We start from the raw sequence: 26787 nt of genomic DNA, 5'->3' as shown, positions 1-26787 counted from the left end.
TGATCCTGTTGGCTTTTCAAGGTTTGCCATTGTCTTCCTCTGAAACGCAATAGTATTCGTTGGTGATCTCCCATCCAAATACTTGCCAGGGTCAACTCTATTTAGCTTCTGAGATCTGACAAGATTGACCTAGCCTGGCTATCCTGGTCAGGGTGCCTCTGGTATTACCATGTGATACTCCCTTTTCATAATCAAATGAGAGGTTCAGAAGTTGTTACTCTGGGTTTGCTGATCAGGCTAACAGGTTTTCACAGTAGTTTTTCATAGGTATATTGTTGGACCCACAATGGAAAGTGAATTCCTCAGGGGCAGTTCTATTTTTTTCTGGTTTTGTTAGTGTGTCAAGATTTTGCAGTACTTCTGAACAACCTGGGGAAGTCTGCTGCAGAAGGTCGGTAAGAATGATTCTGGCAGGGTGCAAACCCTGCAGAATGTTTTCCCTTCCCCAGCAATGTGTTGTGAAAGTGGGACGCTTCACTTTCTTTGCACAGTGCTGGGGAACTCGTGCTTTTAATACTGTACAACTATCCTACCCTGTTGTGGTTAGGGGTGATTTTTGTTAAGTGAACTGAGGAAGCCAGCAGTTAGGGAAAGTATTCTTAATCTTCTAAGACTGAAAGTGACTTCCATTCTCTCCAAGAGAATGGAATTAGCTCCCTTTCTAGTAGAAAGCTGACTAAGTGACAGTGGGTGTTGCCATCTCCAAAGTATTAAAATAGCCCCCTCAGCCTGGCCAGACAGAATGCAAATTCATTGCAATCTCTATTTCCCAGGAACTGGGAGTTTTCTGCTGTTCTGAAGTATCTACATTAGAAACGTACAAGTAATCTCACTCAAGAAAAAATATCCATGTTCACAATTCTAGAGGGTGTTGATAGGTTTAGACCAGGGGTCTGCAACCTGCGGCTCTCCAGATGTTCATGGACTACAATTCCCATCAGCCCCTGTCACCATGGCCATGGCAGAGGCTGATGGGAATTGTAGACCATGAACATCTGGAGAGCCGCAGGTTGCAGACCCCTGGTTTAGACTCTGCTGGTAGAATGTCTGAGATCCAGGGCCTTCTCCTAATCCGTTTTTATATGGTAAACCAATCGTCTGTAGTTTGCCACCAAACAACATCACTGCCATACCCTGGCGACCTTTCTAAAAAGAGTTCAACATGAGTATATGGTTAATCAGGTTTATGGTAAATCATCCAGACAGCTGGTTTACTATATGTTTATTCAAACCAGAAAATAAGTCAACTTGGTGTTAAAATAAGCAAATGTGAAATCATTCTTAATAATAATAATATGAAATATATTTCATTGTAGATCTATAATACTAAAGAATGCTACTTGTACTTTTAGGAAAAATATATATGTATGTGTCTATGCATTTTAAGGCACAATTAGTTAAATTTTATTCAGTTATTCTGAACAACTTGCTTTTGCCTTCTTTCCCAGGAAGTGTGTAGAGAGCTTTGGTGTCTCAGCAAAAGTAATCGCTGTGTTACCAATAGTATTCCAGCAGCTGAAGGTACCCTTTGCCAGACTGGAAGCATTGAAAAAGGGGTGAGTTCAAATGACAATTCAAGTTATTATGTGATCGTTCCAAATTTTGTCAGACTCAGAAAGGTGCATTCAACTGGAAAATAGATTTTTATTAATACCAGAACGAAATGCTCAAATTGTCTATGACTGAACATAAAATTATGACAGAATATAAAATTATTCCATCAAATTGTATAAATTTAATTTGGAAAAAGTCAATTTTAAGGGTGCTTAGCATTATCTGCTGTATTCTCTGGCTACTTAACGCATGGAAGTAATGTTTTGCAAAGTACAAGGCATTTGCCATCCCCCCTTATTCATGTTCTAGATGCACCATAGGCTTACTATGGTCACATAAGCATGTGACCATATGGACAGGTTGGGCATGAGAACAGCACTAAGCGTTTAAATGAAATGGCTCTGTAACCAATACAGTGTGCCTCATAAGTGAATTTGTAATGACTGGATGCCCTGAGGTTGCCATTTTTTCCGAATTGGCCAAAGGGAACCCGAATTATGTTTTCTTGAAACTGTTGCATCTTATTTCTGAGGGTATTTCTCATAATCCAGAGCCATCTAGGTATTCTTGTTTCAATAATTCAGCTTGGTGTTTTCTTCTGCTGTGTTACTCTTCCTGTGCTTTGCTATGCCAGGCAGTGTGCCACTTTGGAGCCATTGCCAGAGCCCTGGAGAGGACTGTGTTGGACATATACCTCCAGGTCTTGGGAATTCTAGATGGGCAGTTGAACAGAAATGACACCTAAGTGGAATGGAGAACATATCTCTTTGGCTGCCAGCATGGGCTGGTGACTCTGTCGCAACTTCACTCCTTGAGCACATGAAACTGCTTTCACATGGCCTTTGGGATGAGATCATTGATCCATGGACACAGAATTGATATTTATGTCTAACTGGCAGCTGTTCTCCGGGGACTCAGGTGAATATTAGGTCCAGAACCTTCCAGGCATATAATCATGAAAATATGATAAAACATTTCCCGGTGGATATACTTTCCAATCATGCCTCTGTGCTGGAGGTGGGTAGGGGATTGAACCTGAGCCTCTCTGAATGCAAAACAGGCTCTGTAGTCCCTGCCCTTCTTTGGTAGCAAATCACACTTGCTGCAAAATCTGCAACTGGGCTCCAAATGTAGCTACCATCAAAAATGTATGGCTTCCCTTGATATCTGCTCTGCTCATGGACGTTGGGACAGTTGTAGCCAGGCAGGTGCTTTGGTAATGAACATGGCTACATGACCTGCATGCTTCTTGGGAACTAGGGGACTAGAGATAAACAAATGCTGACAAGTTATTTATTTATTTATTTATTAAATTTATAAGCTGCCTCATCCCTATGGTCATTCCTTATTCAAGAAGTTCAGTATGGATGAGTGTAAAAAACACACACCATACTTTTATATGAGTTTTAAACTTTTGTTATACCAAGTGTTTTAGAGTCCAGTTTGTGATAGCTTAGTCAGTTTCTACTAACCACTCCATAAACAGGCCTAATTTTCTTATTTAAACTATATGTCTAAGGTTCTGTGTGCACATGTAATTACTAATGTACAAAAATGTGTCAACTGAATTTTATCAGGGGCTTTAGCAGTTCCTCAGTGGATCACTAAGAATTATTATTTACAACAGAAGAGTTTGTTGGCAATAGGCTTTAGGAAATTGCTGTGAAATAGGGTTATTGCTTACATTCATTCATGCCTCTTTCTAGTAGAGATTTCATCATGTGCCAAAATAAATATTTTTTGTAAATACAGGAGATAGTAGCGGCTTGATCTCTTTTAACTAGGGTTGGAGATTCGGACAGTCCAAATCCGGGTTCGGACCAAACCTGCGCTGATTCGGATGGATTTGGATCACCAGCTGAACCTCATTTATTTTTGTGGTTTTTTCACGTTTTGACCTGCAGGGGGTGTATTTTTAGATGTATTGGCATCAAAATTTCAGGGTATCATCAGGAGACTGTCCTGATGAAACTCCCCAAGTTTGGTGCAGTTTGGTTGGGGGGGCAATGTTATGGACCCTCAAAAGTGATGCCCCATCTCTTTAGTTCCCATTGGAAACAATGGGGGATGGGGCACCCCTTTTGAGGGTCCATAATTTTGGCACCTTTGAACCAAACTGCACCAAACTTGGAGGGTATCATCAGGACAGTCTCCTGATGATTCCCTGAATGTTTGGTGTCAATATGTCTAAAATGCACCCCCTGCAGGCCAAAACGTGAAAAAACAAAAAATAAAAAACTCATCTGAAATACTTGGACATTCCCACAGATTCGGGGCAGTCCGAATCTGCAAGGTTTGGAATTCGGCCAATAAGAGCCCATTGATCAGAATCTGGTCCGAATCCGAATTGGAACGAATCTGCCTGGTATCGACCAACTCTACTTTTAACTACTGTTTGGTGTAGTATAGGCCACCGATAATAAACATTTCTTAACAGGACCAATTAAGAGTATTTTGTGTTCACTGAGAACTCTTGCCTGAAATTCTGTCCCTTTTTCAGACCCTTAGAAATGCTAAGAGTTGATGGATTAAAGTAAAAGCAACATATATTCTTTCCTTTTGTGAATAAGATATTAGCATTTTGCACCTTCAGACTGAAGCAATGTATGTGGGTGAGGGCAGGATAAGAATACACTCACTTGAAATGCCATAACTGTGTGGTTTACAATTTCCATGAATTAGGGATTGTTAAAACAGGGACAAGCTAGTCTTGCTGATAATTCTGCCTGCTGATGCTAGATGAGTGACCTGGATGGACGAATGCCTAAACATAGCAGATGGCATGAGCCCCTTATCCATCACTGATCTGGGACTGTGGCTGGCTGCCACTGCTTGCAGTAAGATAGCATGTAAAACTGATTTCTTTCAAAGCGATCCCCGTCACACATTTTGTAAGGAGCTCATTCTTGCTTACTGCCAGCTGCTGTCTGTGCCCAGTGCCTAGGAACCAGTGGCAGTGAGAATTTGAGGATATACTGCCATGACCAGGCATACTGCACCAGAAGAGGAACCATTTGTTCTGGGAAAGGCGAAAACTTTCCATTAATCAGGAAGCCTAGTGTAATTTCTTCCCAGTCCTACAACGTAGAGACCAGCCAAAGTCCATTGTCATGGGCTGATGTAAAAAAGTTGCTGGGTCAGTGGGAGGAACACAGAATACACAGTTAGCCATGACACAAAATTCATCTTTCTTCATTCCACAGGTATGGCTTTCCTTAACCTTTTAGTAGGATATCTGCTATCAGAATCTACTCTTGATTCAATTGAAGCCAACTGCATTATCATACATTCCTTCAGTAAATCACTCTCAGGCTGCCAAGCGCTAATCTAGTTGTCCACAAAGTTACCAAATTCTCATTGTTTCTGGGATTATAAATAAACTGATGAAATAAATTTAAGTAATTCAAATGATCTGGTTCATATAGCTACCAATAACCTTGTTGCTAAAGGCCATTTTTTTTAAGTAAATGGTACTAATATGAGAACATGGGCAAAAACACCTTCTCTTCTTAACTGTATTAGCAACATTTGCCCCACTATATATAGCAGCAGATCAGACCAAGATTCTTGTAACAAGTTGTTGTATGATCAAATAGTCCCAGATATTTTGAAATAAAACCCATTCACCCCACAAAAGTTTCATTTTCTGTGCTGTTCTTCTGGGTTTTCTACAGTAAAATAAGACAGCCAAATATGGTCTCAAATCAGGAGTACAGGATATGGCTTGGTTTGATTTCAATAAAATATTCCAGTTCAAGTTATATTTTAACAGTTATTTCTATGGTACTAACCCGTTGTCCTACATGCTTACAAAATGCAAGGCCTAAAATTCAGCTATTGTCTCTTTCAGTCCGTGACTGTAAAGATTTTTTGTACCCTGTTCCTGGTTTCTTGGCATTACTTTTATTTTGTCTGCAGGATAAGTGTAGATGAAATACTGCTTGAAATTCCACTTCCATTGTAACATCAGCCATACTTTAGGTGTTTTTTTTAAAATTAACTCTCACAAAAATTCCTAACTGGGGAATGATCCATGTTGAGCTATCATGCTATTAGTCTAAGAATAGGTGAGAGTTTTCCTTAAACACTCTTAACATTATTCTAAATGTCAAAAGACATTCCACTTCCATTGTAACATCAGCCATACTTTAGGTGTTTTTTTTTAAATTAACTCTCACAAAAATTCCTAACTGGGGAATGATCCATGTTGAGCTATCATGCTATTAGTCTAAGACTAATAACATTATTCTAAATGTCAAAAGAAGATTTCCAAGGATTTGTCATTTTTTTAAATGTCAGAGTTGTATATGGAATAAAAATTACTGTCCTGCTAAACTTTTGTATATTAGGGATTTATAATTTGGAGCTTAGCTAAAGATAAATAACAAATAATATTTGACTTCATCAGTGACTAAACATGGCAAAAGAAAGTGAAACATATGTCTGTAATCTATACAAGGAATGCTGTTGCCTATAATTGGTCAATGCCTGACCTGTATATTTTTCTGTCCTGATAATTCTATCTGTTCAAAACTAATTCTATGTTTTTAATGAAATCTTTTCAGTGGTGTTATCAGGGAGAGTGTGTAACTTTTGGCACTTGGCCCCAAAGCATAGATGGTGGTTGGGGTCCCTGGTCAATTTGGGGAGAATGCAGCAGGACCTGCGGGGGAGGAGTCTCATCATCCATAAGACACTGTGACAGTCCAGCGTAAGTAGCTAAAGTAAGCCAGAGCCAGTAAAAAAGGCTTATTTGGAAATGTCTTAAAGTGCGGTGTCATGTGTTGTCTGTAAAAATGTTTGTCTACTGTGCCAGTGTTTGTTTTCTAAATAGCAGCCAGAAACTAGAGAAGCTAAATAGCAGCCAACTTGCTATAGACTCCTGAGATTTTTAACTCTATGTATTATGCTGCAAACACAGAACCTACATTTAATATTTAGCAGGCATGTTCTCCTTCGCAAACATCCTATTTAAGTATACTCAACAATTAGCAGTGACATACCATGTTAGTTCTGGAGCTCCAATAGTAAAGAATTCATTGTACAAATGTATAAAAGTATGAAGCTATTCAAAGGTTTATAATTTTTCACCCCATGGAGAAAAATCACATGGATAGATTACTTAACAATGCCATCCTAAGTACAGTCAATTGGCTTAAATGGGTATAATCTGAAGTCAATTGCTTAGGTAGGCATTACTCAATGCTCATATCCCGGTATGGGTATAAAGAAAACTGACCCCTGGAGATGAGTAAAAACGCCGTCTGTAGGCCACCACCATTCAAAAGACGGGAGCCCAGTAGCAGCGCCAGCCAGCAGCCAGCATACGCCGCCTCATTGGTTGGTCTGCGCAGCCGGCATATTCCGGCAATGCTGGGAAGCATTGCTTTTGGGGAAAAATATCGCTGGCCCGTGAAGAAAACTGCTGCCGAGTGAAACTGCAGCGGCTTCATGTCAGCCTCCAGCGCATTCGGCACTTGACCTTGTCCCCTGGGCCTCCGGCGCCGTCGCCGAGGCAGGGACCCCCCATGGCCTGCGCTTCGAGCAGGCGCGAACAGCCAGGGGCGATGTCCCCAGGCCCCTCGGCGACGTGCCAGAGTGCCCAGGGAAACGGACGGCCGGGCTCTGGTGCTCCACGGCATGGCTGTCCCTCGCCTCTTCTTTTCCGCTGACGCGGTCCAATATGAGGGGCGGTCCCTTAGTGTCTTTGGGTCAGCGCGAAATGCGCCGACCCAGCCGTTTCCGCCGCCGTGCGGAAACGGCCTCTGCTTAGGATGGCACTGCAATGTTTCCAACTGTGAAAATTATCGCCAGAATTGCTACCCCGCATTTATTTCGTTGTCATAACCTGAAAGTATTTTATCTGATCAGGGATGTAATTGCAGGAGCTTATCAGCAAGCTCTGGATAAAGTATGCCTTTTTGCAGCCAGTGACCGCCCTGGATTGGTAACTGACCTGCAGTCTTTAATGCCTTGCTTTCACATTGCTGCCAACTTATTTAATGTTCTCCAATCCAGTTGGGCATCTCTTTCCTGCACCCTTACTGCTTTTGTTTGTTTTCTTAAAACTGGAACCAAAGAGCAGCAAGAAACACTTCAGCATCTAGGCTGATCCGCACAAATGTTTTCATATACTGAACCAGTTCCAGCCATCCGGAATTAGGGCACCCCCATGTACAGAAATGTGGCCATGGACAATAGTCAGTGGGATATGGATGTAACAATAATTTGGTGGATTGCAGTGACTGGAAATAATGCTGCTGTAACCTGTGGAATATCCATAACATAGTAATTGACACAGGATGTGTTTCCATATGCCCATATGTGAATATTGTTGAAGCTCAAGCCATAATAGCAGTAATAACCATTTGATCTAGGTGAAGAAGAGGCAGAGCCTAACAAAAAAGAAAATTGGGAGAAGGAGCACCAAGTCAGAAAGAATCAGTTGGATTTGGAAACAGGAATTTTTGGAATTGAGATCTACGGTAGTCAAAGAAAAAGAATGGTAGATTCTTGATGGAATCCCTATTAAAACAGAATAATCTTAAAGAGTAATCAAAGAACTGTGTCAAGGATGTAGGTAAGGGGGGGGTTCCCGGGTTTAAACCCCCCATTACATGTCCGAAGCTCCGCCTCCCGTTTTTTTGTATTTTTAAAGTGTTTTTTTTCAGTTTTTGGCCTGCAGAGGGCGTAGATTTTAGGCTAGCAGCACCAGAATTTCAGGGATTTTTCAGGGGAGTCTCCTGATGATACCACCCATGTTTGGTGAGGTTTGGTACAGGGGGTCCAAAGTTATGGACTCCCAAAGGGGGTGCCCCATCCCCCATTGATTCCAATAAGAGCTAATACGAGATGGGGGTTACACATTTGAGGGTCCCTAACTTTGGACCCCCTGAACCAAACTTCATCAAACTTGGGTGGTATCATCAGGAGAGTCTCCTAAAGATACCCTGAAAGTTTGCTGCTGCTAGCTTAACAATTGCACCCCTGATAGCAGGCACCCCCAAATTTCCCCAGATTCTCCCTTTAAATCCATCCCCTTTGGCATGAATTTAAAGGGAGAATGTGAGGTCCCCAGTTTAAACATCGAAAGTGATGCTGTTTCAGTGTGGGGGAGAATCTACCCCCAAACAGCATCACTTTCAATGTTGTTTTAACTGGTGGATTTAAAAGGAGAATCTGGGCTCCCTAGTTTAAACATTATTGAAAATGATGCTGTTTGGGGGTGGATTCCATCATCACAGCGGCTGCCCATGGGGGGGGGGGGGCGGCGCAAAACTCAGATTTTGCACCAGGCTCAATTTTCCTTAGCTACGCCTCTGCCCGGAGGAGAGGGCAGAAAGGACTGCCAATTGCCAGCTGGGAGCCCAGCCAGTGGGGGTGGATGGGGCAGGGCGGGGTGGGGGCAGGGGAGTCTGCCATTCCTGGCCTCAGAGAGCTGCTTTTATAAGCATTGAATCCTGGGCAGGGCTTGGGGAGGCGTGGGCACACCCCCAGGGATGGGTGGGGGTGTGGCCCCGACCCCTGACCCCCCATAAAAATCTATACCTACGTCCCTGAACTTTGTCTAAGTAGGCTTTCCCCTGTAACAGTAACATGTATTTTCTACAGCTCTTTCACAGTTTTTCTTGGCCATATGCTAGTGAACAGTTGATCATTACAAACTGAGCCTTGACTTATTTACATATTGCTTGCATGGTCAGTTTTTACTTATGCAGTTTGATCCTAGCTCAGCATCCCCACACTGTACCTTATAATCCCTCCTCCTCCTTTGGATAGTTGCAATAGAAAGTACAGCACAGCCCAGATCTCCAAGGGATTCAAGTGTTTCATATGCTTGGAAGAAGAGAATCAAAAAGTTCTGGTACCAACCACCAAGGATCACAATGAACAAAAGCAGGGACTTGAGTGGGATCTTGGCTACTCTCATGTGCCCTTTAGCCTCACTGATCGATTAATGGCACATTCTCTCCTTGATTAAGCAAAGCATGGTTGAATTATATCTCTGATCAGTATCTGGATGGAAGCCAATGTGGAAAATACATCTGTGCTTTTGGGTGGAATGGAGGACTCAAATGTTACATTATGAATTAGCAAATTATTTGAGCTTAGTTAGAACAAATGGTAATCCTTAGGGAGTCCTGTAGACCTTGGACCTTACTCGATAATAGCTCTGATAATTTTCCATCAGACTTCTTAAGTGCCCTGTAAGTCTTCCAGATCTACTTCTTGATAGCTTATTACTCTTCCATATCCAAACCTCTATCTTCCTCAACATCCTGCTTATTTCTTTGTTTTATAGTACCTCTCCCTTCATTGCCCACATACAGGTAGAACTGAAGGGCAAAGCAAATTGGACATGTCCAATAAATATCATCCATGATTATAGTTCTTAGCAATACCAAAAATAATTTCCATAGTATTCCCGAAGCTATTCTTTTTCAGATCAAAGGTGGTTTTTTTCATTTTAGTAATAGAATAAAATCAAAATGTTGAGCCATTTGAAAAAAAACAGTATCATGTGGCAATTAATCATGCTTCTTATGAACTAGCACAATAGGTTGATTTTGTGTTGCATTCAGTTTCTTCACTCCCTAGTTGAAAGTCTGTGCTGTGGTATTTATATTCATCCATCACTTTCGCCTTTTAATGTCTACTAATAACCAAGTTCACTAGAGAAAGCGGAGAGGTTCACCTACTTGGGCAAAGTGCTCTCCCAGATTGGAGATGCAGAAGCAGATGTCAGGTGCTGCACTGGGAAGACTGTAACCGTTTTTTGGAGAATGAACACGATCTGGTGCTCACCAGTCATTGCCCTAAAGACCAAGCTCCACCTATTCACCTCCATTGTGATCCCTAAAGCCATTTACGCTAGCAAGATCTGGAAGGCATCAACAAGTATCAACAACAGGCATGACGTCTTCCAACAGAAGTGCCTACGCCAAATCCTGAAAATCTGATATTATGATCACATCACTAACGAAGAGGTCCTCTGAAGGAGCAGCATGTGCAAAACTCCATATCATTGTTGCACACAGAAGACTTTGACTGGCTGGCCACGTCCTTCACATGGAGAACAGTCATATCCCAAAGATGGCAATGAGGTGGGTACCTCCTGATGCCAAACGACAGTGAGGGTGCCCCCAAAATACCTGGAGGAGAACATTCAAGCAAGACCTGAAGGCATTGACTATTTTATGGGAAGAAGCTGAAAGACTCGCCCAAGACCAGAAATGCTGGAGAGCACTTGTTGCCCAATATGCTACTTACCACGATGGCTTTGATTATAATGATAATAAATAACCAAGTTCAATCCCCCTATCTTTTAACATTCCCAGCTTTATATTTTGTGCCATCAAGTCACAGCTGACTTATGGCAATTCCATAGGGTATTCAAAGCAAGAAACATTCAAAGATTGTTTGCTATTGCTTGCCTATGTGTCACAACCCTGGTATTCCTTGGAGGTTTCCCATCCAAATACTAACCACAGTTGTCCCTGCTTAGCTTCTAAGATTTGGTGAAATCAGGCTAGCCTAGAGCTACCAGGTCAGGGCATTCCTCCTCTCAGTGCTAGTGCTAACAGCCATAGGGAACTGTAAAATGTTTGTTAAGCCATGCCTTAATCATATACATAACAGTGTATACATTTAAACATATGCACACTGATTTTTTTGTAAAAAGGCTTTAATTCAACAAGAGGACTATTTCTGAATCTAGAGAAGCTTCTAGTACAAATTCCAAATATATTATTCTGAAGAAGAAAACCAACATGTGCATGAATGTATCCACATAATTTGTGAAACTGTTAACTTTTATAGAAGAAAACCCTTTGGCTTTAATCCAGTTTTCATTTAACTGTAAAGGATAGCCAATTACCCACCAGTGCTGCGGTGTGAGGTGGGACAGGAAGTGCGTTGGGGCAAGAAATCTTGTTCTGACTTGCTTCCTGTTTGCAGTGCACCAACGGAGGAGGTATATTGGGCAAGATATCTTGTCCCTATGCGCTTCCTCCTGCTCCATGCGTGCTTCCTGCTTTCCCTGGGGAAAGTGAGAGTACTTCTGGTGCAATTTTTTGCACCAGAGCAGGGCGAGGACAGAAAATTCCAGCAGGGTTGGAGCAAGGGGGAATTGTGCCCAGGGCACGCGTATGCCTTGCTCTCCTGCCATGCCCCCATCTGCCCCTCCACGCCCTCACCATGCCCCCACCGGGACACGTGCCCGGTATATCGCACGTGACGCCCGACCCCCTTGGCGCTACGTCACTGAACGCCAGCAGTGGGTAATTAGTGGATATGTACTATCTAGCCCCAATTAAGTACTTTTAAGTGTAATTCGTTTTAGTGAGGAAATGATTGGTATATGCTTTCTTTTAATTGAAATTAACAGACTTGCGTTTCAGTCCTATGCAGACTTGCACCTGTCGTAACAGTGGATGTAAAAGGGTATAAGAAAAGCAGGGTATAAAAACCAGCTCTTTCCCTCCTCCTCCTCCTAATTAATGTTGGTTTAATCTGTAGTTGCATTTTAAACTATTAATAGATCTGTGTTTTTGAATAATTATAACTATACTGTAGTAGCATGTATGAAGTATCTACACAGTCAAGAAATTCAGGCAGTGATTTTATATCATGCTGTATAATGTACTTGTCTGATTTTTCCTCATAGTAAAATGTTTATTTAGATTATTTAATTTAACCATACACATTTGTGAAATCTACTATGTTGGTTGTTTGTTAAAAGTAAATGTATTTCCCAAGGTTGCTTAATAATAAATACCTAATAATAATTTAATAAAAAATAAAATGATAATTTAGTAGAAGTTTAATAATAAAGTAAAATATATAATTTGTTTTTCCAACATAAAGTTGAAGTCCTCTGAATTATTCAAGTGGCATAGTAAAATGTTTAGACGTACCAAAGGATTAGTAGTAGCCCAGTGAATTTTGGGAATGGAAGCCCCCCCGCCCCTTGCAATATCTCAAACTATTTCTGAATTTCCCTCAGTTTAAAAAAATGACTGGCCAGGGAGTGTCTTTGCTGCTAAAGAGAAATATTCAAAGCTCTTGTTAAACTATGTGAGAATGTTTTTGTATGTGGCCAATACTGCCTATCAGAGTGTATTCATTAAATGAAGATTTCACAAAATATTACATAGTAACAGAATCAGTTTTCTAGCTTTTTATCACCATTCCATGCATTATAAAATAAAATGAAGCAAATCAACTACATTCGGTTAGGCTCAGTTGTTTCTATTAGAGTAGACATGTATATTGTTCCACTGAATGGATTCATAGTATGCTTCAGAATGACAGTCTTCTGAGTCTGCCTTAGCTCAACTGCAGTAGAAATTCCCACAAGCAAAATGATTTATTTTGTCAGACTTGAAGTTGTCTGATTGAATTTAGATGAAAATTGAGAAAGTGCACTGAACACGGCCAGCAGCAATAGCTGTGTAAGTTAGGAATATTTACGAGGAGAAAAACCTTTTAAAAAGTTTCAGCGATCAAGACCTGTTTCAGGGGGGCTTCATATAATCCATTTAACGAGCCAGGTTGCATAAAAGCTCAAAAGGGTGACTCAACAGTGTTATTAACAATAACCAAATTATTTCAAGCAATCTGTTCAAGGAACTCAGTACACTGAGAAACTCTTAAGAATGTATCAGTGAAAATTCCTAATTAAGGATTGTTTTCTCTTTACCAATAAGAGCACCCACTAAACCTAGCGGGTGTCTGGATAAGATCCAATCACTGATGTGTTCCTAGAGTTTTTCAGTGTATTGAGTTCCTTGAACTGGTTGCTTGGAAGAATTTGATTATCATGCAGCACTGTTGGTGCACTTTTCAGATTTTGTACATATGTTTGTAAATAGATTATATGACACCAAATAATTTTTGAGTCTTGCTCTAAATCAGTGGTTCTCAACCTGGGGGTCGGGGCTCCTTTGGGGGTTGAACAACCCTTTCACAGGGGTCGCCTAAGTGCATCAGTGTTCTCCATCTGTAAAATGGATAAATGTTAGGGTTGGGGTCACCACAACATGAGGAACTGTATTAAAGGGTTGCGGCATTAGGAAGGTTGAGAACCACTGCCCTAAATATTTTTTTAAAAGTTTTTCACCTCGTAAATATTCCTAACTTACACAGGTACTGTTGCTAGCTGTGTTCAGTGTACTTTCTCTGTTTTCATATATGTTGCACTAACCCCCACTTGCTCATTGTTTATGATTGAATTTAGAAGCAGACATTCACTTATCAGAGAATATCAGGTTATTCTTAAACCTCAGTTCTCCATATTTAATTTATCTTACCCTGATGATGAATCTCACTGCAGAAGCGAAGTGTAACATCATAAAATGTAATGTGTGATTTTGCAAGATTTCATACTGAACAAATGTTTAGAATATGAAAATTCATTTAATAATTTCTACATTGTTCTGATTCACTGTATTTAGTTTAATGTTAGTAGATATGAAATCGTAAGTAGAAGTAATGTTTTATCTTCATTTTATTTGATTCTAATCATATAATTTGTTAGTGTTAAAACCTGTATTTGTCCAATTAGTTAGTAAATTTACTTAAGCCCAACATTTTAAAATCATGGCACATTAGTCTGTACTGGAACCAAGTTGTTAAAATGCAGATGATTGTATGAATTTTTATTTGCTACTTCTTTCTTATATAAATATTCATACACATTTTTCCAGACCTTCAGGTGGAGGAAAATATTGCCTTGGAGAAAGGAAAAGATACCGATCCTGTAATACTGATGTGAGTATTTAGAATTAAATTGTTCAGTGGCCTGTATATTGCTCTTTTAAGACTATTGTTTTTAACTTCTGAAACATCTTATAGCTGTTTTTATGCTGTTTATGTCCTTTTTCAAATACTGTTGTTTTAGTTACGTACTAACAGAAATGTAAAGGGAACCACTGACATATTTGAAACCTTCCAAATATGAAGCTGGAAATTTAGTTCCAATGCTGCAAGATTGAAATGTGTGCTATTTGTAGGGAGTTTCTCACATGGAAAAGCTGTGCAGGCTGTGATGGATTTTTGAGAAAACTCGAGGGCAACCAAAAGCCATCTCTTTTAAGGAAAGTCCCTTCCTTATATTGTCAGTTATTATTTTCCCCTATTTAAAATGTTTTAAAAGCTTAATCCAGAGTCTGGGTAGTGGACTTTTCATCAGTCCAGGGAGGCAAAGCCCTTCTGCTGAAAAGATCTCTTGGGCTCAATGGACTTATGCCACCCAAAAGGGTGGTGTGAGTCCAATACTTGGGTGCCAGCATTCTGGCAGGCAAAGACTGGCCACACCTCTGGAACGCCCCCATTGCATAGACAACAGAGGCACAGGGGTGTTGATGAAGCACTCTGCACCACGTCTGGCTGCTGTGTAGGGCCGTAACAGCTTCCTGCTGGCAGATTTGACCCTCTGCTGGGGTAAGTGCCCCAGGGAGAGCAAATTCACTGCCATGGCCCCATGCTATCTCCATAGGTGGATTCGCTCTCCCCTTTGGATAGGGCTGTAATTTTTTTGTCTTTTAATACTCATCTTCTTAACAGTACTTAGTCTGCACTTCATTTGAAATATGTACACTTTAAAAAAATTAATTCATCATGAAGAAAACATATAAGTATTCTGACATCCAACATTTTAAATTGTGTTGCACTTCTAAAGGTGATTAAAAATTGTAGCCATTAGTTCTAAAATAATTAATTCATGTTTCATGGAGCACGAAGTTGCTGAGACAATCATTTTCAGTAATTGTTATTTTTTATTACTTATCACACTTTGAAGGGAGGGAAATTTGATTAATACATCCATTTAAGACCACAGGTTTTGTGTGCTTGTCATTATTTACATGAAAAATGTGTTGCTTACACCAACTGATTTCTGTAGGGTTTTCTCCTGTGTCAGCATTCACTATTCTTTTTGTAATTTAACAAGAATTACTCCCTAAAGTTCTTGCACTTCATAAACGAAAATCTCATTTAGATGCCCTTTTGCTTCAACAGTGAATTTATTTTCTTTGCTTTTCTTTTGAACCTTACATCATTCTGGAATCAACACACACAACTCCTAGTAGATATATGTTGATCCAAGTTTTTCAATACATTTTTAAAAAGATTTTAAAAGATTTCATTTTTGTAAATAACAGAAAAAAGACAGAAAAACATAGAACAACTACATAATGCACTTTCATCAAAAGGAGGACGGTGATATAATCTCATTGGGGAGAAAGGCAGGATATAGCCCAAGTAAATAGTAAATAAATAATACCTCTTAATATTCAGTAATAGGATTATATTTTATTTTATATCAGCCATGTCCTTTGGGGGTCCGTGATTTTCGAGAGAAGCAATGTGCAGACTTTGACAATATGCCTTTCCGAGGAAAATATTACAACTGGAAGCCTTATACAGGAGGTAATCCATAATTTATGATATTGTTATGAATTTGATAACTTTTATTTTTTGATGGAACATTTCTGTTCAGAAAATTGAGATTTTACAATGCTGCTTGCTTGTTCTTTTGGACTAAATGTTGGAGTAATGACAAACCTTAAAATAGAAGGTGCTCTGCTTGGGGAAAGGAAGATTGAAATGTATGTAGTACTTTAGAGCAAATATGGCTAAAGATCTTAGACCTAGAAAAAACTACTGTGAGCTGTGGGTATTTTTTTAGACATTCCACATCAGGTCTAAAGGGTTAGCTTTTCTCTTGTTCACTTAAGGAGCTTTGCAATGCAATCCTAAGCAGAATTTTACCCTTGTAAAGCATTGATTTCAGTGAGTTTAGAAGGATATAACTGTGCTCAGAGAGCCAGCATATTATAGTGGTTAAGGTGTCAAACTAGGAAAGGGGAAGCCCAGCTTCAAATCCCTACTCATGCCATGGAAGCTTGCTGCAAGGTATATCTTTATACATGTATGAATTATTTAGCATTACAACAAAGCTTTGACTCTGGCTAGAATTTGGATGGAAGATCTCCAAGGACTACCAGGGTTGTAATGCAGAGGCAGGCAATGGCAAACCACTTCCAAATGACTCTTGCCTTGAAAATCCTATAGGATCGAAAAAAGTCATCTATGGCCATTTCCGCACAGCCAGCTGAGCAGGGGTACATCGGCATAGTTTATGCTGATGCACCCCCCCGGGACCTTTCGCATGGACGGTCCTGCTGAGTGCACAGCCAATGGCACAGCGTTTGCACAGGCTGCACTGTCCCCAAATGGCTCTTACTTCTCCTGGATTCCATCATGTTGTGGAGGTCAGGGAACACGCCCCCATGGCCAGAGAGATGGCTCTGGAGTCGGAGGTGAGGAGGCGTGCCCCCTGGGCTCCACAACGCGATGGAAGCCAGGAGAAGGTAAGAGCCGTTTGGGGAAGGTGGGAGGAAAACACCACCTTCTACCTGCTGCCGTTCACATGGTAGCGGGTGGAAGACACCGCTTTTGAAACCCCGCTTTCATTGAGCCGCAGGGTCTGGGAAGCAGTGTTTTGCATCGGCTATGGTCGGTGATGAGCACAGCTACTACTGCAATGCAGCAGCGCTTCGTTGTTAGCAACAGTTTCCAGGGACAGTGTTTTACCGGCTCCTGGGGCTACTTCGTTATTAGGCTGTGTGGAAACAGCCTATGGCTTGATGGCCAACACCCCTCTCAAAAAAAAACTGTGGTCAGATTACACTGCTAATCTTTGTTGTATTTTAGAGCACAATAAATGAAATACAAATATACCTAGAAAAAATTAATCAAAGTATCTTTTTTATAAGCAGTAAGTCTGTCCATATAAATTCATTGAACGATGCCAGAATTGCTATGCAGAGACCTGGTTCCAATCAAAGATCCATGGGACATTAGCAATACCTAGTTTGTTCAAATTAACAAGAGCTCAAATTAACCAGAATTCAAGCGTAATGGCCTCAAGAGAGGTGGGCGAAGCAAAGAGGTTAGGTGCTAAAGCTATAGCAAGTGTGAAGAGGTCAAAGGACCAAGAGAAGAGTGCAATATTGTCATGGGACAATTATCTTTGGGCTGTGAAGTATATGAGTGTGTGAGTGTTTTGAAATAGGATTGACTCTGTATTTTTAAAAAATGTTTTATGTGTCTAGGTGGAGTTAAGCCATGTGCTCTAAACTGCTTAGCAGAAGGTTACAATTTTTACACTGAACGTGCTCCTGCAGTCATTGACGGAACACAGTGCAACGCAGATTCGTTGGATATTTGTATCAATGGAGAATGCAAGGTATATCTTTATACATCTATGAATTGTTTAGCATTACAACAAAGTAAATTAAATATTTCTGTGCAACAGTTTTCTCTGGCACAAGAGGTGTCAGTGGTATTCATCCTTACATATTAGAGCTTCTTGTGCCACTCCTCCTGAATTATTTTAACAAAAACTTGCAGTAGAGTTAATAGATATTGGACAGTCATAATGTCTTTGCAACGCTCTGTACACATGGTTCTGAATTGTGTTCTAAATATATCCATTCTCTCTCTGTGTGTGTGTCTTTTAATGAAGATTAGTGTTATATAAGGACACATAGGCTCATTCCACACATGCAGAATAATGCACTTTCAAACTGCTTTCAGTGCTCTTTGAAGCTGTGCGGAATGGCAAAATCCACTTGTAAACAGTTGTGAAAGTGGTTTGAAAACGCATTATTTTGCATGTGCGGAAGAGGCCAAAGAGATAAAACCACTTTTTGGTTGGGAGTTTGGTTTTTCCTAATAAAAAATAACAAATTGATCTTAAAATTTGCTGCATCAGCGACACAGCTTTTATTTTGCTCCATCTTAAGTCACTGCAATGTTCCAAAGCAGAACATTGTACTGGGGTGCTGTGTATTGTCATTAGCCATGCAGTGATATGTCATGGGAAGGTTCAGGTGTAAGATACTGTGCAAGAGGAGAATTGTTTCAATTTTATCAATTCATGTTGCTTATTTCTTCATTAGTACAATAAAATTGAAAATACATGGAAAGCAACTAAGATTAAATTACAATTATCATTGGAATTCATTCCTTCAACCTGCTGTTAGAGTTCTTTACAGAAACAGAATAACACCCCCCCTTTTTTAAAAACTTTTTAGCATGTTGGATGTGATAACATTTTGGGATCTGATGCTAAAGAAGACAGGTGTCGAGTGTGTGGAGGAGATGGGAGTACATGTGAATCTGTTGAAGGCTTTTTCAATGATACATTGCCAAGAGGAGGTGAGTGTGAAATTTATTGATTTATTGGTCTTGTATGCTGCCCTTCCCCAACAGGCTCAAGATGGCTCACATTTCCATAATATATTATAAAGTAATTTAAAATATAAATTGCAGGCTGTATCTTGTTCATGTGAGATGTAGTCTGGGTATGTAAAGGCAGCAGTGATTTCTACCTGATGTAATTTTCTGCCCTAACGTTTTACCCAGCAGTTGGGCTGAATATTATGGATTTTTCTACTAGTGCCTGTCCAAACTATTCCCGATGCTAGTTAGTTTTCATGAAGTTAGGGCCTGTTTTTCACTCAACTGTTTGTCTTCTCTACTTCCTGGGATCATTTCCCACAATGTATAGTCAACATATAGAGAAAAGAAAAAACAGATTGAATTACTACTATACTTAATATTATTGTTTAATGTTTAAAAATTGTGGGGTTAGATCCTGAAGTATGGCTTAAACAGTGAACAAGATCCAGAAATTAAACTGGGAGTTTGGATTTGGTGTGGTTTTACTTCATTTCAATTCTGTGATTTAACATGGTAGAATCATCAATATGTAAACTCTTTGTACTGGGAAACACTGTTCAGATCATTCAGATATTTTCTATTCTGTATGTCACTCCTAGAACATTAACAAGCATAAGCATATTTATAATAAAATAAGCTTCACCTTTCACTTGTAGGCTACATTGAAGTAGTTCAAATTCCAAAAGGGTCCGTTCACATTGATATCAAAGAAGTGGCAGTGTCAAAGAACTACATTGGTAAGAGAATACCCTATTTTTGTTAAATATAAAAAAAATAACTAGGGTTGCAAAATAGCAACAACAATATCAACTCTTCTTATTGATTGCTCAAAATTAAAGATGTGCAAGTTGAAGTAAATGTATCCATGCAACTCCTTGGTGGGAATTGTAGCTCTTCAGATAAAAAAGAGATCAAACACAGGCAGCGCAATCCGCTGGTGAAGAGGAAATGTAAGAAATAAGAGAGAAGTCAAGCTAGTGTTGTGAGTTAGCTTTTTGTTGTGAAAGTGGATTGACAAGCAGCTTATCTCTGTATTTTATTATGCATACAAACTATTTTGTCGCTAAAGTTTAATAAAATATAATAACAATTGCGAAGAGGTTATACAGGGTTTAGGGTTTTGTAGTAGTAGTAGTTAGAAATGTGGACAAAATTTAGAAACCTGCACAATGGAAAGTAAAATTGTTTTTAAAAGTTAATAGTAGCTCATATTGTGGAAGATGGGAATCTACTTCCCAGTCAGCAAAGATATGGGCCTGAGTGGGCACATTCACTTAAAGATGAAGTTAGTACTTTTCCACTCATTTTTTAAATTGTCACCATGTTAGAAAGTAAAGCGGAAATAAAAAAAAAACCCAAAACCTCTACTACAATCTTGGGATTTGAGATTTGAACGTTCTCTGAATAGTTTGATGTATTTGATAGGTGATGTATTTGTATATGATGTAACTTTTGATGTATTTGATAACTCCTACAATCTTGTGATTTGTGTTTTGAACATTCCCTGAACAGTTAAAAATTTGCCGCGTAAACCCTGAACATTTTATATCAGTAGTTAAATCTAGTGATATAAAATTTCAGTATTTGATATTTTACATTTCAGGGAGATGGTTTTTTAATACTGTTTATCATTTGATAGTTTGGCATGCATTAGTATTCATATTTTTAGACAGTGTTTGATTGTTGATATATTACTAGTATTACTTTTTTATGTATTTGATATCTGACATGCAATGACATTAAAAAAACATGAAATGGCACATAGTGTTCGATGGTAGACAGTTTGAAATTTCACATTTGATGGCTACCAAATTCAAAGCCATTGAGAAATGCAAACAATTTTGAGGCACTCAGTTTTTGAGTTACAATTTCATGTTAACATTTTTTTCAATTTAAATTTTGGTTGCTTAAATTGGAGCTTCTCTGATATTCAGATATTTTCAAGTTTGTTTAATCTCTGATCTTTTGATAGTGACCATAACCTTTGAACAGTAGCAAACTAATTCCCTCCGCTACTCTGCAGTAAACCACTTTAGTGTTTTTGATCATCTTTGAGCTACAGATAAGGAAAGTCCTGAGGGATTATATTTTGTTCTGATATGAACTTATATCCATTGTACACACTGCATTAAATCCAGTGAACTGCAGATAAAGTTCTGCTCAGGAAATAGACCTTTGCTACATCCCACTTTCATATTCAGCCTTCCCCCACCCTCAGTGTTGAGGGGCTCTTGGGAACCGATGAGCAGCACAGGTGTCAATCCCACGTCTTCTCCAGATAGGACTATAGGATTGCCTCTTATCACTCCCTCGCCACAGCATCATGCTGTCAGGGGATGATGGGAACTGTAGTCCATAAAATCTGGAGAGCCGTGATTTTGACACCTGTGATATAGGGCATCGAACAGGGAGCTGCAATAAGAAAGTGAAATTGTCAGAAATCACCTCCTTCCTGTATGAAATGCCTTTTGTTTGCGTTATAGAGGGTTGGGTCAAACTCTCTGAAATCTATAATCTTTGCAGATCGCAAAAATTTATTGTAAAAGCTGGAATACATGCTGCTATCAACTAGGGACTCATTGACTTCTTGTATATATTTGCTGCTTCACACATGTAAGCATTTTGTACTCTTTTAAAGCTTTAAAATCAGAAGAGGATGACTATTATATTAATGGTGCCTGGACTATTGACTGGCCTAGAAAATTTGATGTTGCTGGAACAGCTTTTCATTACAAGAGGCCAGCAGATGAACCAGAAACTTTGGAAGCTTTAGGTCCCATATCAGAAAACCTGATAGTCATGGTAAAGTAATTTAACTGTTCTTTTCAAAAAAAATGTGAATTCTTGTCTAGCAAGCTACTGTTGAAAATTGGGGGAGGAGACAACTTAGAAATGTCAGTCCGTTGTGAGTGTTATTGTGAGTTTGGTTTCTGTTAAGCATATGTGTTATCCTTTGTGCAGTATGATTTTGCTCTTGCTTTGACTCCTCTTCCAAGCTGTTCAGACTCTGTTCTGAGTGAGATTAAAAAAAACAAAAAATGTCCTTTGTAATAGATCAGTGCACCAATCAGGCTTTGGAGTTTCCAGAAGCGTATCGAGGGGAAATGGTGCCTCCTCTGGGTGCCCTCGCACCCCCCTCTGCGGGGCTTGGCTGTGGGGGTGGGGCTTGGACCAAGCCCCGCCCCTGCCTCTCTGCAGGCTAGCTCCTGCCATTCCCAGGATCTGGAGAGGGCAAAAGCCAGCCTGCATGAAGGCTAGTGGGCGGGGCTCACCTGCATTGGGTAGCTCAGGTGGGTGCCACGGCCACCCCCCGCCGAGCCCAGCCTCCACCTCCCAGCAGGGGGGCAGGATCAGTGGCATGCAGCTGGGGCATATGCCATTTTGTTATGGGGAAGCGACAGGCACCCCGGACGTGACCGAAAGGTGTGCACCCGGAGACATGGGTGCACCCGGAGACATTGGGACTGGATACAACAGCATAAAATGTTTTCATAGCAGTAATAAAACATTTTGAAAGCATTTTGAAAACGTTTTAAAAATATTTCTGCTGTGTGGCATGGCCCATTGCTGTGTTCAGATTTGTGACTTGGGGCATGTTCTATAATGTGATGGTGACTTTGAAATGACCTGGTGGAAAAAAATCATTGTTTGGTCATGGTGGGGAGGGTGGTCGCCCATGGGGGGGGGGCATCAAACTCAAGGTTTCTTGGCTAAGGGCCCCAGTTCTGCTCTAGGGTACGCCTATTGTATAGCAATTCATCAATACTTAGATTTATTATTGGGGTCCATAGACCAAAGCAAGATATATAAAAGCTTTATATTAACAGCAAGGTGGGCCTGTGCAAACCATAAATCAAACCCAGCTTCCAAAAAAAAATTCACCAGGGAAACTTTATGAAAATATTTGTGATTAGGCAAGAAGATTTCTTCAGTTGCAAGATGTAAAAGATTTCGGTCAATGTAACATTAGAAAAACTGTTCTGTAGAAGCAAAGTTTAAGTACACACACAGCCATTCATTGAAGCTGATTACGCTGTTTCCGAATGTTTTAATGGTATAACCAGTTATTTTCAACTGCAGATTTTACTACAGGAGCAGAACCTGGGGATAAGGTATAAATTCAATGTTCCAATATCTCGCACTGGCAGTGGTGACAATGAAGTTGGTTTTGCATGGAATCACCTACCTTGGTCAGAATGTTCTGCTACTTGTGCTGGAGGTAATACAGTTCCCCAAAATGGTGACAGATTAAGATGATGAGAAACATATTTTAACTGGAATTACATATAACTTAAAAAAACCCTTTTAAGTATTCTTGGACTTTCTGTGTACTCATTAGCTCCCATCCCTTCAATATTATGATGTAATTAAGGTTATTAAATATCATACACTGCATTTTGGTATTGTGGTTGCAGGAGCTTACTTGGAAAATGTTTCTGGTAAGATTCATGAGGAAAATATTGTGTGTGTGTAAAGTATCATCTGTCAACTCTATGCTGGGGATAATTAGGAAAGGAATTGATAATAAAACTGCAAAGATTGTCATGCCCTTGTATAAAGCAGTGGTGTGACTGCACTTGGAGTACTGTGTTCAGTTCTGGTCACCACATCTCAAAAAGGATATCGAACAGATAGAAAAAGTGCAGAGAAGGGCAATGAGGACGATTGAGGGACTGGAGCACCTTCCTCATGAGGAGAGGCTGCAGTGTTTAGGACACTTCAGTTTGGAGAGGAGATGTCTGAGGGAGGATATGATTGAAGTCTATAAAATTATTCATGGGGTAGAAAATGTTGACAGAGAAATTTTTCTCTCTTTCTCACAATACTAGAACCAGGGGGCATACATTGAAAATGCTGGGGGGAAGAATTAGGACTAATAAAAGGAAACATTTCTTCATGCAACACATGATTGATGTTTGGAATATGCTGCCACAGGAGGTGGTGATGGCCACTAACCTGGATAGCTTTAAAAGGGGCTTGGACAGATTTATGGAGGAGAAGTCGATCTATGGCTACCAATCTTGATCCTCATTGATCTGAGATTGAAAAATGCCTTAGTAGACCAGGTGCTCGGAAGCAGCAGCAGAAGGCCATTACTTTCACATCCTGCATGTGAGCTCCCAAAGGCACCTGGAGGGCCACTAAGAATAGAAGAGTGATGGACTAGATCAGGGGTAGGGAACCTGCGGCTCTCCAGATGTTCAGGAACTACAATTCCCATCAGCCCCTACCAGCATGGCCAATTGTGACGAAACTTGATAGAATTCTGAACATCTGGAAAACCCTGAACAAATGGACTCTGGGTCCTCGATCCAGCAGGCTCTTTCTTATGTTCTTAACTCATGATAATGCTAGCAAGGGGCTTTCAAGGCAGGTGAGAAGCAGAGGTGGTTTGTCAGTGCTTTTCTCTGCAAAATGTACCTTGGAGATTTCCCTTTCAAGTACTGACTCTACTTAGCTGATGAGATTGGGCTATACCATGCCATCTTTCCTCCCTGAGATAAATATTAGATTCCTGTAATTCAAATGTATATGGATGTTTTTTGACATCTCAAAATAGGGGGGGGGGGTACCCCAAACCACATTCAGTTTGTTTGAATTTGGATACATTAGACACAAAATTTTTGGTGTTTCTAAAAAAAAGTCAAATACCATGCTGATATAGGGTTGGGGGGGTGCTTTTTCAGATGTCTGAAAAATTTCGGCACCCTCATACTGTCTGGGGAATTTTTGCAGTTTTTTAAGAGGCACCAAATTTGTACCTTGTCTGCTGGTGACTCTCCTTACAAGATCCCCAGAATTTGATAAAGATTGGGCCAGGGGTTCATTTTTATAGGTCCCCAAAAGAGGAAAAAATGGAGGCCTATAAAATTGGTCCCCTGATCCAATCTTAACCAAACTTGTGGGTTTCGTAAGGAGTCACCAGTAACTATGCTTAAAATGTTACCTTTAAAAAACTGGTGCTTCTACCTTTTTTTAAAAAATGCCTCCATTAAAGCCTATTGTGAATCCTGAGAAGTCCCCCCAGCTTTTTAAATTTGGCACTTTAGAGTTGGCTTTTTCAGCTGCTGTTAAAAGGAGATTAGAATGCAGAGACTTTTCTATATAATTGCTCCAATCTAGAGAAGCCAGTTACCATAGAAAAATAGGTTTTCAAGAATAAATTTGTTCACACCTAAAAGATTGCTGTGGGTGTCAGGAGTTGTAAGTTACTTGAGGGAAGAAAACCACACTCTTAAGCTGTGAGGATTCTACAAGTTCCGAAGTTTGTATACAAACTTTTGCTGTGCACATATATGTCTGGTTTGGGGGTCACTAGCAGTTGCTTAAAAGCACTGTCTGTAGTATTATTTTGTTATTTATTTTACCATTTTTATTTAATGGAAACTTTACAATAATATTTCAGTGAGGCAGTAGTGGTCTGAAATATATTTAAGCAACTGCCATCATTATACCATAAAGTGAATGCAATAATACAAGGCTTTATAAAATAGTTCATTTTTTAACTGGATCAACATATGTTTTGGCTAGCCAGATGACATATGGGTTGTCTGTCTTGTTTGGCTTCTAGATTCTTCCAACAGAGCCAACCGTCTCACTGGCTTTATTAAATATATCCTATTTTGAGCTAAATAGAAGCGGTCAGTTGAAACTAACTATTTCTGGTAGTTGTCTCTTTTCAGCAAGTTAGTAACTGGAAATTCAGTGCTAAAAGTTATCCATTAGATAGTAGTTGTCTCTTTTCAGCAAGTTAGTAACTGGAAATTCAGTGCTAAAAGTTATCCATTAGATACGAGATGGAGAACAGCATTATCTAATAAACATTAAAAATTAGTTTCAAAAACATATGGATTTGCAACTAAATCACCTCTGGTGTTATACTGAAAAATTTAAATATTTTTATCCTATTCTATTTTGAAGTTTTTTTTCCAGCATATAACTCTTTTAAATTAAACCAAGTGCAGCTTGTCAGTCCAAAAATACAATACTGCTTTTAAAAATGTTTGAGCAAATGTTTTTCTCTTGGAAAAGATGGGGTAGCAAAAGGACTATGTAAACGACCAGTGCAACATGATTACCAATAGTGCGGTATTCTTAAGCAGATATAACAAATAGTTATAAGGTTCTTCTGACTATATGCAGAGTTCATTCTTTCACTGTTGACCATCTGTACTCCTCCCTACCTGCCAGCATAATTAAAAGAAAGGTGCAGGTAATCTAGAGTGATGGTCTTTTTCCTGGGAAGGTTAAAGCTTCTGAATTTCTGTAATTACAGATCCCACTTCCATGACCAGCTTCTGATTTTTGGTTTGTTCCACAAGAAACCATGATAAAAACAAGTCCATTTTTCCTCTCATCCATTTCTTGATATCAGCAATTTTTTCTTGCTTATTCTGCCATCCCTCTTCTCAGTTTACTTCGTGCCAAAACCTTCCTAGGGCTCAGGAGTCTGAAATCAGAGTTGAATCCTGAAATACAAAATGAAAAGTTGCTCTTCTAAGTTCTTTTCTCTCACCACTGAGCACCTTTAATTTCCTGCTTCTTCACACATGTAGGATTCAGGAGCAGTTTGTCTCTGAGTACAGCCCTAAACAGGGTGCTTAAGTGTAAGAGCTGAGCCCACAATTGTCTCCTTTCACATACAGAATCCACCTGTGGTTCTGTGGTCCCTTCCATTGTTCAAGTAACTCATTTCATAAAACTATAATATATATTTCAAATAGGTTACCAGCACTGGGGAATAAACTACTTTTCATCTTCTAAAATGTTCTTCCTTAGGAAAAAGGACATATGTAAGCACTGGGTACTTTATCATTAAATTAAGATGTTTGAAGACAGAATGGAGAAAGTATTTCTTGAACTTCTTTCTGCTTTGTAGACACCCATAGCTTCACATGTTGCCCCAATTTGAATGGGATGGGAATGGAAAAGTAGCCAGTAATAGAAGTATCTAATTTTTCATTGCCATTGCTTCTGTATACT

The 26787-nt window shown here is 39.7% G+C and overlaps 1 protein-coding gene across 4 annotated transcripts in view; it reads left to right on the top strand.

Annotated features, from left to right (window-relative positions):
* ADAMTS6 (ADAM metallopeptidase with thrombospondin type 1 motif 6) overlaps positions 1-26787 on the top strand; it is a 163040-nt gene that overhangs the window by 119760 nt on the left and 16493 nt on the right. For all 4 annotated transcript variants that reach the window (XM_048503480.1, XM_048503479.1, XM_048503477.1 and 1 more), the window contains 9 exons: positions 1449-1556; positions 6120-6265; positions 14262-14325; positions 15882-15984; positions 17673-17806; positions 18657-18780; positions 19461-19541; positions 21443-21606; positions 22885-23023. In XM_048503480.1, coding sequence (XP_048359437.1) covers positions 1449-1556; positions 6120-6265; positions 14262-14325; positions 15882-15984; positions 17673-17806; positions 18657-18780; positions 19461-19541; positions 21443-21606; positions 22885-23023 — 1063 coding nt within the window. The remainder of the gene's footprint in view (positions 1-1448; positions 1557-6119; positions 6266-14261; positions 14326-15881; positions 15985-17672; positions 17807-18656; positions 18781-19460; positions 19542-21442; positions 21607-22884; positions 23024-26787) is intronic.

The sequence above is a fragment of the Sphaerodactylus townsendi genome, linkage group LG07 (assembly GCF_021028975.2).
Source record: "Sphaerodactylus townsendi isolate TG3544 linkage group LG07, MPM_Stown_v2.3, whole genome shotgun sequence".
NCBI classification, from domain to species: Eukaryota; Metazoa; Chordata; class Lepidosauria; order Squamata; family Sphaerodactylidae; genus Sphaerodactylus; species Sphaerodactylus townsendi.
Note: the sequence above shows the minus strand (reverse complement) of the source record. Positions and strands in the feature narration are given on the sequence as shown.